Source organism: Chelon labrosus (assembly GCF_963514085.1).
Source record: "Chelon labrosus genome assembly, chromosome: 18".
Taxonomy (NCBI): domain Eukaryota; kingdom Metazoa; phylum Chordata; class Actinopteri; order Mugiliformes; family Mugilidae; genus Chelon; species Chelon labrosus.
The window spans coordinates 18,793,954-18,810,559 of record NC_140351.1 but is presented as its reverse complement, the minus strand read 5'-3'; the positions used below and the strand labels follow the sequence as shown (position 1 = coordinate 18,810,559).

At 39.9% G+C, this 16,606-nt stretch overlaps 1 protein-coding gene across 1 annotated transcript in view; it reads left to right on the top strand.

Moving 5' to 3' along the window:
* vipr1b (vasoactive intestinal peptide receptor 1b) overlaps nucleotides 1–5,290 on the top strand; it is a gene marked incomplete at its 5' end in the record, with an annotated part of 47,940 nt that extends 42,650 nt beyond the window's left edge. Inside the window, 4 exons of the mRNA XM_084566059.1 lie at nucleotides 303–394; nucleotides 959–1,088; nucleotides 1,591–1,632; nucleotides 2,983–5,290. Coding sequence (XP_084422185.1) covers nucleotides 303–394; nucleotides 959–1,088; nucleotides 1,591–1,632; nucleotides 2,983–3,174 — 456 coding nt within the window. The 3' untranslated portion in view covers nucleotides 3,175–5,290. The remainder of the gene's footprint in view (nucleotides 1–302; nucleotides 395–958; nucleotides 1,089–1,590; nucleotides 1,633–2,982) is intronic.
* Between the last annotated feature and the right edge of the window lie 11,316 nt (nucleotides 5,291–16,606).

The following is a 16,606-nucleotide window of genomic DNA, read 5'->3' as shown; positions in this document are numbered from 1 at the left end:
TCACACAAGGACCAGAAGTCACTCTGTCTCTTTGTCTCTGCAGCAGCTGACTAACAGATTGGAGTGCATCATGATGTGTGCGATGTGTTGCTAGTTCAAAGGTCCAACCCAAATTAACAAAGTAGAAATGTCCATTTCCACACAGGGTGACTCCACAAGCCAGTCAGGGCAAGATGAAATTCAGAATCAAGGTTTTTTTTTTCCAACCTTGAATTTCATAACCTCCTAACACTTAATCTCATTAACACTGTAAAACACTGCAGTACTGTTCTCACATAATATTTGTGACATATTCTCCACAGATGAATTTTATTCTTTTCATCTGCATCATCCGAATACTTCGTCAGAAGATCAACTGCCCAGATATTGGAAGAAACGAGTCCAACCAGTACTCGTGCGTATCATTTAATATCTTTTTTTATTGTTATTCATTAGCTAATAGAAGATAAAATGTTACTGATGCTAAATCTGCACCATGTCAGTGGATCCTGTCTTGGTCTGCATTCTGCCAACAATCGCTGCCTTTACAAGTGTAAACAAAGATTATCTTGAAGAAACTCACAAAGCTGAGAGTGCGGCGCAAATATTTGTACGACCGCTGCTGTAAATGTGACTTTTATTGGGTGACGCAGGTGGACATCAGAAAAGAAACTCATGTGATGCTGAGCACGCTGTAGTCTCGCGCTGGAAACTGCTTTACACAGCGATGCAGCGCTCTGTGTGCCTAAGTGGTTTTTCCTGTGATGGAGTGCACCTCATAAGCCACCCATAATGTATGAGCTAGTTTCCCACCAACACTTTTAATGGTGCCCCCCACCCGTCTCTGGCTTACTGAGCTGAAATGTAAAATGAAAAGTACTCCAGAGTTGCATTTAATTATTGTTGTATATAGAGACAGATTACATAGTGGTTTCATTGGCAGGAGAGGCTTGAATGAGATTTTTCTTTGTTGTTTCAGGAGACTGGCAAAATCAACGCTGCTACTGATTCCTCTGTTCGGGATCAACTTTATAGTGTTTGCATTCATCCCAGAGCAAGTAAAGACCGACCTACGGCTCATATTTGACTTGATTCTGGGATCATTTCAGGTATGATACCAGCTTTTTAGGAAAAAGAGACAGGGAAAACAAAACACATGTGAACTCCTGGTTAGAATTTGATCTCAAAGAGGGTTATACCCATTCTTTTAAAAGTAATAATTTGGCATCCTATCAGCACTGACCTGCGAGTGCCTCTGCTCAAGAGACCACAGCAGGTCTCCAAGCACTTTCCTGGCTGATTCAATCCTCAGTGTTGCCATTTAAAGCCCTGGTGTTATTTCAGTTCATCACATAATGAGGAATGATGGAGAATGCGGCCAGACAGCACAGCTGCATTACGGACAGCTTGGAAACCAAGGAAACCTCTCCAGCACATTCCTCTCATTATAACTATAAACTATCCCCAGCACAGTATGCACTGTTTTGTCTATGTAGTACATTTACATGTCTCGTGAATGTTGCTCTTAAATGAGCAAACAGTTGTAAAGACAAGATAAACCAGCCTGACATTCACTGTTATTGCTTTCTCTTCTGTGTTCTTTCCCTTTAGGGCTTTGTGGTTGCGGTGCTTTACTGCTTCCTCAACGGAGAGGTAGGAACACCCCTCACAGTGATGTAAACATCGATGGTAACACACTGTTGCCCACAGTTATGCTCTCATTCGCACAAAAAAAAAAAAAATGTGTTTATTTGTAGCCTTTCTGGTGCATCATTTACATTCAGACACAGTCCTAAGACTGTAGAAGTAGATGGGGCTCTGAGTATGAGTCACCAGCTCTTCTCCTTGTGGCATATTTTCTGCCTGCAGAGGGTGGAGGACTGTAAAAAAAAAAAAAAGGCACAGCATTTTTGGCAGGCAGATATTCTGTGTGGTCTGTAGACACTCTCTGTGGGCAGATTAGTTTTGTTGTTCCCAGCGTTTTGGCCAGACTGAATCACACTTGTCGTGCTGGATGGCAAGCCTTGACACAATGCTGCCTGGGTTTAAATCATTTTCTTTTAGGTGTGAAGCCTTGGTGGAGGAATCACAGCAAAACAAATCACATTTAAGATTGATAAGAGACAGAAAATAACAGTGGAACCATCATCTCTACCTAAAATGTAGGCAGAAATGATGGTTCCACTGTTATTTTACATTAATTAGATCCTAAATAATGTAAAATGCTTGTGTCTGGATAGCAGGTTGTAGATAAAACTAATAATTTTGAAATAAGTGATGCTTGCCTGAAGTTTAGAAACCTCTGAGTTTGAATCAAAGGTTTTCAAACACGTGTTTGAGCAAAATGTTTTGCAGACATAATAAAATGTGCAGAAATCACATATATACAAAAAAAGAAACACCTCCAAAGAGTTCAGGTGAGGAAATTTCAGTGCTCCCTCTTCTTTCATCACACAAAATGTCCCTTTACTTTTTAGTTCACTTCCTTAGCTCCGTATATTCAGTAATCTTAGTGCCAGGGCTTCTTTTTAATGTTTGTAATCTGTTATTCTTTGGATTTTCTCTGGCCGCTTTCAACATTTTCGTCTGTGTCGCCTTCAGCTTTGCTGTAGGTAGCCGTGCCAAACTCCTTTAATGTAAAATACGGAGCTTCAACAAATCCTAAAGCTTTTATGTGTGTTTGAAATCAATGGTAAATCTATTCTACTGTGGAGGTTTTTTCAGTGCATCTATTAGATACCAATAAAACACTTGAAGGTTGACAAGAGGATAGATGTAACAAGGGAGCAGGAGAGCAACAGTTGGACATTTTAAAGGAAAGGAGAGATAAGTGATGCTCTTAGGACATAAAACCTAAGTGAAATGTTGACAGCGTCGATAAAGATAACAGATTTGCACCAGCTTTCTTCAATCTTTCCTTGCAATCTCACATTTAAGAACCAGCGGAGATTGTTTCGTTGAGTACTTTATAGTCACACCGCTTAATTTCTTATCACCACACAGGTCCAAGGAGAAATCAAGAGGAAGTGGCGGAGGTGGCACTTGCAGAGATACATGAGCTCAGACACCAAATACCAACACCCGTCCATTGGCAGCAGCAACAACTTCAGCACCCAGATCACCATGCTGACGCGATCCAGCCCGAAAACACGCCGGGGTTCGTCCTCCTGTCATGACGACTTGTCGAGCATATGACTTGCCGAAACAGAGACACAGACACCCTGTACGTGACGTACAAAATGCTCTTAGGCAGAAAGATGCAGCAGGTGTAAGACCTGGAATAAAAAAAAAAAAAATAAAATACACACTCCCTCATTCGCGCATGCATTCTTGGATGATGTGTAGCTCGAGTGTGGAAAAAGGGAGAGAGATAAAGACATAGTAGAAAATAAACTAAGTGTGGAGTCTAAGCAGTCTGTAATCTCCACGCTACTTTAAAAAATATAAGTGACTAAGATTCAAGCGCTTTACGGGCACGGCTTTTGCATATTTGAATAAGAACCATTCACCTTCCATCTTTGTATTTCACAGTTCAGTGCGCATGTACAGGTGAATCGTTGAGTCACATCATTACGGATCATTTGGTCAATGGTCATTAAGCTCCCTGTGCGCTCAGGCTAAGTGAAATGTCACCTATTAATGTGGTTAGGTTAGGGATCCAAATGTGAACTGTGCCAGCAAACACGCAATCTGATGTAATTATGAACCGATTAAAAATCACTTAGTGGATCCCCGTAGCTCCAAGTGAAAAAGCCTGTATCTAAGGAACAGCCAGCAGGAGAAGCTGATATCTTGTGTGAGTATGAAAATGCATATTACAATTCAACCAAAAAAAAAGATTGTAACTTAGTGTTTTCCTCAGAGTGCAGCAAGACAGGAAAAGGAAGCAGGAAGCTTCATTTCCATAAATGTAGGCTTCAGACCGGGTGACCAGTGTGACGCTGATTCACAGTGATGGCTATGGAGCCCAAATGCCCTTCTCTGCACTATCACTCTCACAAGAGACTGATTGCCCTCTGCCTTCCCTTTTATCAGCACAGCCTTTCCTCTCTCGTGTCCTGCACGATCCTGAGCCTGGGATCGAGTTGATGTATTTTCATTATCCGAGGCGTTCTAGAGCTCATGAGTGATGAGTGCCTCCTGTGTTTTAAAGTGACACGTTCAGTCTAATCATCACAGCGGCTCTGGAGAGGACATGTCTTTGCGCAGTTCAGTCTATGAATGTTTACATTTACTCAAGAAGTGTACAGATACAGAGTATACAGTGTAAAGAAAATGAATTACTACAAATCTTTGTGTCATTTGGATTGCTTTATGGCCACACAGCTAGTAATGAGTCACCGATTGTTGTTATTAGTGTTATAGCAAAGCTTTGCCAGGAATACAAAACTCTCTTGGACAAGTTTATGTAGCAGTCTGTGGTTTATTGTCAGTAAAGGCTAAATAGAAGCCCCTGCATTACACTTAACTTTAAAACATCCTCAGATTTATAATGCACACACAGGGATCTCCCTAGGTGATGCTCTGGCAGACTGACATAAGCCTGAACTCTTAAACCTCCATTATGAAAAATACTCCCGAATTCTCCATTGACCTGTCACACTCAGACTTCTCTAATGGAGGAGTTTGAACATGACAAGTCAGCGGGGGCTATTGGAGCCTGTATGCAAAGCAAAGCAAAGTGACAGCGATGACTGGCCCTGTCACAACGATGCTATCATTGTGTGTGTTCAGCTCACTTTGGTTAGACTTGAAAGTCGGCCGCACGTTCATGCGAGAGGGAGCATCCAGGCAGTCCATCTTCACCTGGAACAAAAGCATCATCACCTCCACTGATCGCTGATTAAAAGGGTCAAATTGCCTTGAAATATCATGTAAAATCAAAAGAGCAAAACTGTTGATCTTTGAAATAATTAGTAGTTAAGGCCTTTGTTGGTGATTTGAAGAAATGTACAAGGATTGCATATAGGACGCGGCTTAACCATTTCAGCTACTGTCTAGAAAGTCATATAAGGAATATTGGAAATGACACAGAGAGAAAAAAAAATTTAATTTGTCTTAGGAAACTTCAGTTTGATCAGACAAAAGGTTTTTCCTTCCGTTGGTAATTTTGAGACATGTACAAGGAACGATACCACTCACATATACGAATTCCGGCAAGATGAAAATTATGATCAAAGAAAAGAGAAGGTGCAAGATCTTGAGAAACTTTTATGGGATGTTCCATAATAGATATAAATAGAATGGAAGCCAGCCCAGAATTTTTTTGTGGCAGAAAGCTGGTCTGGAACCGATCCGTTGAGAACTGATTATGCTCCGGCAAAGATCTGACGGGCCAATCAAATCTTTTGTGCAGGCTTTATGCAACGAGGACAATAACATACATTATACATGTCATCTGATGCAATGGAGTTGACTCTTATTTGATGTAGCACTGTAATATTGCACAAAGAGGTATTATTTTTCTATATATCAGCTAAAATACACCCAACAATGAAATCCAAATACCGTGTTACCAGGCTCTAGTAGGAATTGACTCCGGCTCCACCAGGCTATATAAAAGCTCAAAGGTTTTATTTTGGTCAATTAACTTAATGTCACCGCAATATCATGGAAATATCACTAATACCTTGAAGACATCCGAACAAATTTACTTAGACATTGGCCTCAAATACAAAAGCCTCAAGACATTAAATCAGTTCTTGGCAGCAGGCACCGTTTTCACATAAGTGACAGATTTTGGAAGAGAATACTTCAAAGGTGCAAGAGGGCACTTGTCATAAAGTGTACTCTGACCTTGCAGACTTGGCCGAATTCATTAGCAAGCAACTTCAATACTCTGGATGGACAGGTGTGAGCTAAATGCAGAGACACATGGCAAGAAAGGCTGTGTGCAAACGTATCTTTTGGTCAGTGAATGAAAACTGTAATCTTACCCACATGTTCATACAGGAAGGAACGTCTTCAAATGTCTTACAAAAGCTTCTTGAGATCTTCCACAAAAGTTTTTTTTTTTTTTTACCATCTTTTCTCTCTCTCTTTGTCCCTCCAGGGACACTGCATCTATCAGTCTTGTTTTGTCATAATCACCAACAGAAGAAAAAACTTTTGCCAGATCTTCCTTTCTTCCACGTCCTCTTATTTAACCCTTTGTAGGGCACTCATTGAAATACTTGGAAATTCAAAATTTCAGCTTTAGAGTGTTATTGTAGGACATAAGAAGCTTTCTTTTTTACTTTTGTAACAATTTTCAAAAATATTTCATGTTAAAAAACAATATCAATGAAATTACCATATATGGTTCTTTGCCCTTAAGTGGAAAACAAATGTAAACATGTATTTAGACCATTACAACACTAGGCCACTTCTTCCTGGTACCTAATAAATCATGTAGAGGTGGACCCTGAATACCACATTTGACCCTGATTTGACCCGAGAGTGTTGCCTTGATCTTCTCTGATTGGATGGGTGAAAACCACATGCTTCTCAATCTCACTGAGAGGAACAGGGATGCAATTTAAAATGTGTGCTTAAGTTACCATATATGGTTCCTTGCCCCATAAAGGGTTAAGCTGGTGGCCTTTTCCACCCTTTGTAAAGGCTGGATACGGCTAAGCTAAGCTAGCAAGCTGTACATTCAGCCTACACACAAGAGATCCGTCAATCAACCCCAGTGTCTAACTGTTCCCTTAAAGATTTCCACGTTGTCCTGTGCCTGTCTCTCGTTGTCAGTGACGTTCAATGTAATTATGTGAGTTTGTCACTGTACCTCTTGTAATGGTAAATGTAAATAGATCTGTACATAAACAGTTCAAGTACACAGTGTTTCAACTTCACATATGTTGCTTATCTCTTGGTGTTTCGGTGGCCTGGCATGGTTGTTAGATAATCGGGAATCATAAAATGTCTAATGTGCACTTGCAGTACAGTGACTGCTCAGTACTGAAATATATGTGTTATGGGTTTGGTTTATTTGCAAACTGGATATTGTGTACGTGTAAGATAAGCGAGTCAATAGGTGTGTAACATAGTGCAATGCATACCGATGTGAAGCTACAAATGTACTGTATGTATTTATTTGCTTGAGTTCATGACTGTGTACACATAAAGACACTTTTTGATTTATAAATAATTGCCTTTTTGTATATTATTAATATTAATGTGTAAGTTTAAACTGTGTTACATTGGCAGGAAATTTGACTTGTTCCACTCATGAAATAAATTATTTAGAAATATACAAGAAGCTGGAAGTCCAATTTTCTTATTTCCTACCGTGGTAGTTTCATTGTCTAAAGGTCTATTGTACCATCCTCATTGTCTTCTTTTGTTGCCTAAATGAGGCTTATTTTCTTAAGTGCTCTCTGCTGCTTGACAAGGTTATGGCCTTAAGTTGACTGCGTTTTTATTTGACTCTCAGAGACGCTGACTTACGTAGAACTTCAGGCTCAAACTGTTCCTGGAAATACGCTAATCCCTACAATAACGTCACATTTGTTGATTTTAATAATCACAGCTGGTGCCTCTTCAGCTGGCGTTCAGTTAGAGCCTAGAAACAGATAACAATTTCATCAAATGTGTCTGATTTCATTGTGAAAGCTCGCAGCCTTAATGTTTCCGGTGTAATATCTTCAGAAAGCAGCACATTAGGACAACACGGCGTTTGTAGCAGAGAGCTCAAAGGGTTGGAAACGTTGGAAAGAAATGACCCCGGAAAATGACTGCACATTTTCACTTCATTTAAGCTTCCACAGGTCACAGTGTTCTTAAGAGACAATAGCGTCTGAAGTGAAACTATTAGTTCAATAAAGCAAACGTCTCTTACATAAATTCATATAATGGAGGACACAGTAGAGAGGACATACATATTTATTTGAATATATGTATAGTATATTGAGTTATTTCTTGTTTTACTTTCCCCAAACTACACATTCAAGGACATTCTATACACTGATCAGGCATAACATTATGACCATTTTCCTAATATTGTGTAGGTCTCCCTTGTGCCTAAAGAAAAACAGTTGTGACTCATCAGAGAATGGACATGGGCCTTCTGAGGGTGTCCTGTGGTGTCTGGCAACAGAATGTTGTTAGTGGGAGGCCTATGGGTCCTATGGGTTGAGGAGAGGGACCTCTGTGGATCATCCCACAGATACTTGATCAGTTTGGGATCTAGTGAATTATGAGGCCAGGTCAACACTTGAGCTGTTCTTCATGTTTTTTTAGTTGTTCTTAAACAGTTTGTGTGTGTCTGTGTCAGGCTACATCCTGCCTGGGATGGCTGCTGCCATCAAGGAGTGTCATTGTTATGTGGCAGGTCCAAAAGTTTCCTAGCTGAACCTTGTATTGTCACAAGATGGTCAATAGTACTTACTTTACCTGTCAGTACTTACTTTAATGTTGTGGCTGATCGGTGTATACACATGGGTGGGGGGTAAATGAGACACAGGTGAAAAGTCCTGAGGGAAGAACACACCAGGAGAAACCAGTCATAATCTGAAGGAAACCTGAAGCAGGACACTAAATACCAAGAGCTTACCAAACAGGAAACACAAGGTAAACCAAGAAGAGTCACAGAAAACATCCTAAACTCAATACGACGGCAGCATCAGCAAAAGGACTGATAGCAAACATGTTGAAAATGTGGTCATAAATACAGGAAATGCCATCATTATGTTTTTGAGACCTCAAGACCAGATGTAAACATCGGCATGTTTTGCTTACAAGAAAAGGGGCTAGCCTCTCACTGCAAGACTAAACTCTTATCAGAATATGAGTTTGGTAACACACCACTGGGATTCCATTATGGAGCGTGTTTCGCTTAATAAATGCAACTGGGTATTAAAAAAATGCAACTGGATATTACTGCACCCAATCAGAGCCATTTTGTCTCAGACAGAGACTCTAGAATAAAAGATGACCTGCATGACTACATCAATGTGACTCTTCTGTCCATTATCGTATACAGCCAGACCAGCCATATTGTATTTTGTTAAGTTCTTGGTTTTTCACAGTCATGGTTTAGTGTTTAGTTTTTCTGTTTTCTGTTTCCTGTTTTATTTTGTTAAGTTCCTGATTTCCTGTTATGTGTTACTCCCTGTGGTTTCCCTTTTGATTAGGTGATTGGTTTCTCCTTGTGTTGTCCTGATTTGTTTCACCTGTGTCTCGTCAACCCTCTGTCCCCTGTGTGTATAACCCTGCCTTTCCCTTTGTTCCCCGTTAGGTCGTACTTGTCTCTAGCCTTGTTTTCATCCCAAGTTTTTTGTTACTCATAGTTCATGTCTTGTTGTAGTTTATGTCTTGTCTTGTGTAGCTCGCTTTTTCAATGGATTATATTTCACTGAACTTTTTGTTTCTTCACATTTTGAATACCTGCCGTCTCAGCGGCGCTTTCTGTTTTGGTCTTGTTTTGTTTAATTAAATACCTTTCACCAACTCCTGCCTCAGCCTTCTTGGTCCTGCATTTGGGTCCTAACCCCTTACCTCCCTACCCTACTTGACAGTTGTTTGTCAGTGTTGCAGATTAAACTACAAAACAACTAGCCTACTTCATGACTGACTTTTGACTTGTCACAGGAGAGGAAACTCAGATGTATCACTTCACTTCCATGAGGTTCAGCCATGACAGTCAACCAAAATGCCCAAAAGCAGGGCCTCCTCTATGTGGAATGCTGCCACAATGAAAATAACTGTGCTTTCCTGTGAGCTTGTGGTTATGCCATAGCTAGTCATGTGCATAAAATTATTGGGTTTTAAGTGGAAAGATCAGCCATAAGCTATGAGAACACTGATGCCATGCAACTGTTGCCATCTAGATGCCACAGAGCCTAACTGGGTAACGACTGGGTAACTTAATGCAAAAGCAACATTTTCCAAATTACAATATATTAACTCGTGAACTCTGACCTTTATCAGGAATTCTCTTAGTAAACGTGACCAGCATTTTAACAGCTATTAAAATGTTCCATTGTAACCAGTAACAACAACAAAATGCATCCATAGTAAATGTCACTCTTCATGGGAGCATTTACCTTTGCCACTGTGACACGCATGCTTTTAAATTAGTGTAACAAGTGCATAGTTGTTTCTGTACTACTTCTGCTGATCTGCAGATCCCACCATTTTCACTGAGTAAGATATCTGAATCATTCTTCTACGAGTCAGAAACCAGCTCCCGCTCCAGTTCCCCCCCGAGTTCAAGCTGCACTTACGATACTTGACAGGTATGCCTGACTCACTGAGTTTGCTTTGGTGTAATGAAACTCCGGCTGTTTGAGCTAATCCGTACGTTTTATTGGTTCACTCGCTGCCTTTGAGAGCGTGGTGGACCGCTCACCGTGCTCAGCACCATGAAGAAAGACAAATTCAGCCAGGAACAGACTCTGTGTGTCGTAAAAAGATTAACAAACACACTGTGCCAGGCCTGGCTCCTTGGATCAGTTGCTCTCAGGACTAATGTTTCATTAACTCTATCCATGAAGTGGAAATAAGTATGCATATAATACGATTAGCTATTCATAGGAATTAATGATTGTAAATAAAGGGATTACTGGGGTTTGAGGTTGCTGTATGAAATTGTGTATGAAAAACATCAACCCTTGGGCCCATGCATTAAAATATGCTGATTGAATGTACAGAAATATACTTTGTGGTTGTATATTCTTCAACTAGATGATGTATTTGGCAATGTAGCTGAAACACACAGCTTAAAATGTAATGCTCCTAGAGCATCTTAGGTACCAGCTGTCAGATTCAAATCCGACTGTGTGGGTCTGCAGACTAGACAGAAGATGGATGAAGTTATTTTCAGATTCCCTGCGACTCTTAAAATGTGAGACGGTTGTCTTGCCTTTAAGGATCTTTTAATATTCATGACACCGGTTAAATATTAATGTGACAAACAAGGGAAAGTTTGGGAAGGTGAGTGATTGAGCAAACAAGCACAGTGCTGTCTGTCCAAACCGCTAAAAGGCTGCTTTGATCACATCTACTGTCCTCTGGCAGCTCAGAGAATCTGACTCCTGATTTAAGGAGAAGTCGTCTGCCAAATCTGATCTGATCTGCGACCGGGAGTCACACTGATGAACATCAAAGGTTTGCCCACTTTTCACAGGCGCAGCTGTAGTACTGGGCTCTTGTGTATCAAAGATATCATGACCTCTACGGCTGGGATCCATTAGAGTAGCTGGTTGGAATTCACTACATTTGCCACTCAGTGATGACAAATGCCTGACTTTCTATTCCGCACAATGCCTAACAGGGGGGAATCTCGCTCGGCTCTGATCTTCTCTTCATTTGCATATAACAGAGAATGTAAAAACAAACTGCATTACCTTGAACTTCACGGGTATTTCATTACACATTAGCATGCCGACCGTCGCGTCAAACTAGCACCAGCTGGTATAAAAGAATAAAATAACCCTGGACTGACTCACCTGAGCTAACCCAAATAAGTTTACTATAGTAGCAGACGTCAGAACACGTCTAGATACGTCTAGTATTTGAATTTCATGCTACATAAACTCAGCTCTTTCAGAGTGAAATATTGTAGTTATTACTATATTACAGTTATCTGAAAATATTTAGTTACATTACAGCAGACACAGGTTTTAAAGGCCTAGCATAATATAAGGAATTTTGTAAAATACAGTGAATCGTTATTCAGTAAATTAAGGAATTAATTGCATGTAAGATGGAACGTTAAATGCTGCTTGCAATAAATCATATAGTACAACACATAAAAATAGAGCTCTGAAAGAACCTGGTTTAATGTTTAATGAACATTTAATAAGGTGTGGTGCGACTTTTACATATAATTTTATTAATGTATTGCCTTGAGTAAAATATCTGAGTACTTTTTCGTGTATAGCAGAATGTGATATTATTAAAAAAGCACTGCCATTTGTTGTGAAATGAAACAGAAATATATATATAAAGAAACATATTTCAGTATACATTTAAGTTTCACCAAGTTGGGCTTGAACTTTCCTTTTACGTTCATCATGAAGATTTTTGTTTTGTTCTATCGGGCAATCTAAATTATCCTGGAAACCTGCCCAACTTTAGAGTTGGAGTCTGGAGCTGGGACAACTCCGGAGCATAATCAGTTCTCCGCTGGGAACTGATTATGCCCTGGCTAAGATCTGCCGGGCCAATCAAGTCATTTGGGCGGCCTTTATGTGGTGATGGACGGAAGAATAACAGAGATGAAGGACTATCCATTCGCGTGCAGCGGTATTTTTCTCTCTATCAGTTGATCAGATCAGTTATTTTGTGGAAGTTTCCCACAAATCAAGACTTCTAAATGTAATCATCTACCACCAAACCCAAGCCAGTTCATGCAGCTATAAAGGAATGTATTTTTTCCTTTAGTTCTCTGGTCCTAATGGCGCATTGTTGTGCAGTTCTTTCATCTCAATTTGTAAGGTACACCCAGCCTTGATTAATGCACACCACAGTTTATTAAAAAGCCTTTCTCGTAGTGTATGCATTTACATTCGGTACGTAAAGTGATCCGTCACCGGCGACACACACTATAGACTAAACTGAGCTCTTTGATTCATGTTTAACCAGCGTGTAAACAAGCCTGGGAAACTGTCCCACACATTTACACAATGACAGGAAGCTTGATCTCACTTTCAACATAAATGCATAATTCATTTAGGGAAAATATGACTCATGTAGCATTTAAAGTCTCGTCTGGGTGAGGGCACTGCATTGTGTTTAGGTCTGCGTTGGCTTAGCTAGGGGAGATCTCACAGACGCGGATAGAGTACTTGGGCATTAACGTGGAACTTGTGGCTTCTCGTGTAAAAACTAAACTAATTGATTGTCACAGTGTGGTTCAAAAGCCTTTCAGATGACTCTTATTTACTGTAACTAATTCTAACTGAACGGCTGTATCAGTCACTTCAATAGACACTACATATATTAATCATTAATTGGTTTATGTTGCATAGGGAAAACCAGCGAAGCAATGAATGAGTCAAACCTCAAACTGAAACAACCTAAAAAATAAATAAATATCTGTTGAAAACTAGACAGGGGCCTTAGAAAATTGCATTTAATTTCTTTGCCTTTCTAATATTTCTGCTTTATAGATAGCTAGGAGCGCCAAGTGCTGGAATGATAGCAGAGTCAATTTCAGTTTATCTCTGTGTTTCTCTGAATTTCATAAGAGGGGAGGACTCGGGCGGAGGCAGAAAGAATTAATCAACAGCACTGTGGAAGGACTTTTCTGAAGCTACAACGGAGACAAATGAAACGCCACATCTCAACAGAGTGCTCTCTGTATGGGAGAAAAAAAAAAACAGATTTGATTAGTTAAATACCAAACAAAGAGTTCAGAAGAATATAAGAGATATATTTTATATTTTACAGGTCTGTGTCAGTTATGTTGTCATTGAATTTCCGTCGCATCCTGTTACTAGTTAAACCCTCCCGTGACATTCAAAATCCACAAGAACTAAATGTGGTAAGTCTGTTTCTCAGCTGCTGTCTCCAAGGATCTAGAATGACCTCAGAAACCCAGCTTTTCATCCGACAAATTGTTATTCAGGTCCTTAAAAATTGAATTTACAATTTCCCAACACCGAGAGAAATTCCTTCTCCCAGTGAAGACCACGTGATGTGATAATTATCTTAATTCTCCAACTAAACTCCAACTAAATCGACATGGGGGTAGAAAACACATATATATCGTGCAGGTGACTTTAGTTTATCTTATTGATTTCTTGCATTTGTTCAGTTGAGGTCCTCGAGCAGAGAACATCAAAGGCCCTGGGTTTATGAATTGTTGAAGGTTCTCTTAAGCATAAAGGACATACTGCACCGTGTAGCCTCAAGGTCCGGAGTACAAGACTGAGAATCAATACACAAGAGCTGGAGCACGGTGTGAATTTAAAAGCTCAGCCATTATTCTCTGTCACGGTTATGAATGCACACAATAGACAGCCAGTTTGAAGTGCAAAATTTTCTGGATTAAAATAACTTCCAAAACTAAAACTTCCAAATCCTTGTGTGAAGCACTTTTTAACATTGTTTTGAATGGTGATACTAAGCTTATTATTGTTATTGTTAACAGTTTTAGCTCCAGCAATCAATATTTTGTGGATTAAAGGCCGTCACACACTATGCAAACTTGTCCATGTTGCGTCGTCTGTAAGCGTCTGTGACCGTGATTTCTCCAACCCATCTTGCACCGTCATTGACCCTAGTCAGAGTTAGTCAGCAGCTTTTAAGAGATCGCTCCCTGGTTGGATTGCAGTTTGACAAAGTAGTGCACAAGAAGAGAAACAGAAGTGAACAAAGAACAAAGTTCAAAACGCACACAGAGGGCTCATCTCTTTTTTTACCTTTTCATCTGGAATGAAGGAGAGTTGCGTCACAGACAGCCTTCGTTTCTGGCGATGCCTGTGTGTGTCTGGTCCTTAACACTGGAGGAAAGTTGTGCACACAAAGCTGCTTGTTGCTGTAATGAACAAATCTACTGGGAGTTCTCGCTGATACAATCCTTTAAATTCAACCTCAGAGAGTTTCTGCACCTTCTAAGATATTATTGCATTATTCCCTGCAACAGGGTGGCACGAATCCGTCGGCCAGGGTGTACCCCACCTCTTGCCCGATGATAGCTGGGTTCAGACCCACTGAACCAATCGACATTGACAGGGCTCACAAGGAACAATCACACAATTCCCATCAAGACACGTTCAACATTACATAACATTATATCAATGGGCAAGAGGCGGCATGCACCCTGGACCACTCTATCACGGGGCTAACACAAAAAGACAAACAAGCATTCACCTACGGCCAATTTAGAATCACTAATTAACCTAACATGCATGTCTTTGAACGGCGGGAAGAAGCACCGGGATATCATGTAAACTCCAACCAGAAAGACCCAGCCAGCTGACGGGTTTGAACCCAGAACCTTCTCGCTGTGGGCGGTCAGTGCCTCACAGCAAGGCAGCACCACAAGTGATAATATGTGAATGTTAAGTAGTCAGAAATCTGATAATGCATACATATAGTACACACAAGTACTATGAGTAAAATATAAACACGAATGTTGAAGATGTGCAGTGCTTTGAAGCGAAGAGAGTAAGAGTTAATAACTTGCCACTTCTGAAACTGGAGACCTCCACAGAGAGTCTGCTAGACTTATTGCTCCTGGAATGAGAAATGAATGATGCATTTGAAATTAATGGAAAAGGCTAAAGTGTAGACCGTCACCTGGGCAGTGGACCTGAGATTGAAGAAAAAACAGGAGTGGGTGCTGGAGTGGCTCACCTTGATTAAATCTACCGAGGCCCAGAGTAATTTCATACAGACTCCTGGAGACTTCCTGTTCACTATCAGGTTAGCTTTGACCTTTTGAATAACTTTGGTGGATTATAGTTGCGACAGAGCATTTCTGTCCCTCGCTGCCTGAAGTCATGTTTTAAATAAGCATGTTTTAAATAAGCATGGATATTACACTTTTATATATTTTCAATTAAACTGCTGTTTAGGTCTCTTTGGTCAAGTGGCAGAAGAAGCTGGATGCTTTTATTATTTATTAGTACTTTTATGATTTATCCCTCACCCAGACTCCATTTCATGTTTAGCCATTTTCATCTATTTATGCAATGCTTTCCCCCCCCCATTTATTTAGTTATTTATCCATTTCAACCAATGTTAAACCAGCTATTTTGCAGCTATTTATCTATAACCCTGAGACAAACATTAATTTATCTGCTCGTTTTTGCACATCTATTTCAATAAATCTGTCTTTTACTTTTACCTTGTCTATTGCTTTAAACTAATCTTCATTTCACCAATGCTTAATAGTATGTACTTTCACCTGATTTCTTTTATCAGGTGAAAGTACATACTATTAAGCATTGGTGAAATGAAGATTTGAGTTTGAGTATCTATTAATTATTTGAACAGTGTCTCATTATCTTAGTGATAATTCATTTGTTTGTTACATTTAGATAACTATTTAGACTAATATTAAAACGGACATAGCAACCAGTCACATTGTCGATTGTTTTGCAATGGTTTAACATCTCGCCTGGTGGGAGCCAGGACTTTCCCAATATGGGAAGCTGTGTGGAGCAGGTGAAGCACAAGGTGGACTGTATACATTCTGTTTCTTGAAGCATAGTCATCACACACAGACACACATGACCACAGACAAAGTCATGACTACTGTGAACCAAAATATGCTTTAAACAAGCTATAAAAAAAAAAGAGCAAAGCTGTCTATGGATATGTATTAACTTCCCCGGCTGACAAATTATATTAAGATAAAACTCATGTGACCACAGCAGAATCAAAATCATTTGCACACAAAGACACTTAAAAACCAACCCCAAATGTACCTCTCTTTGAGCCCCAGTAGTTTAAATGAGAAACATTTATCATGTCATGTTTTCTTGTTGAAGTGTCGGCCACCATAGGTTCTCTCACAAAGTCGGAAAGGGAAGAGCATTTATCTGGTTGCAATTTGCAACATCACCTCTAGATGGCACTAAATACGACACGCTGGTCCTTTAAGCTACTTTGACACTGGGTGGTTCAATTTGTTCCCACTTTTATGAAGTGTGAACATGGTGTGTGAATTTTTTAAATTCAATTTTCATTT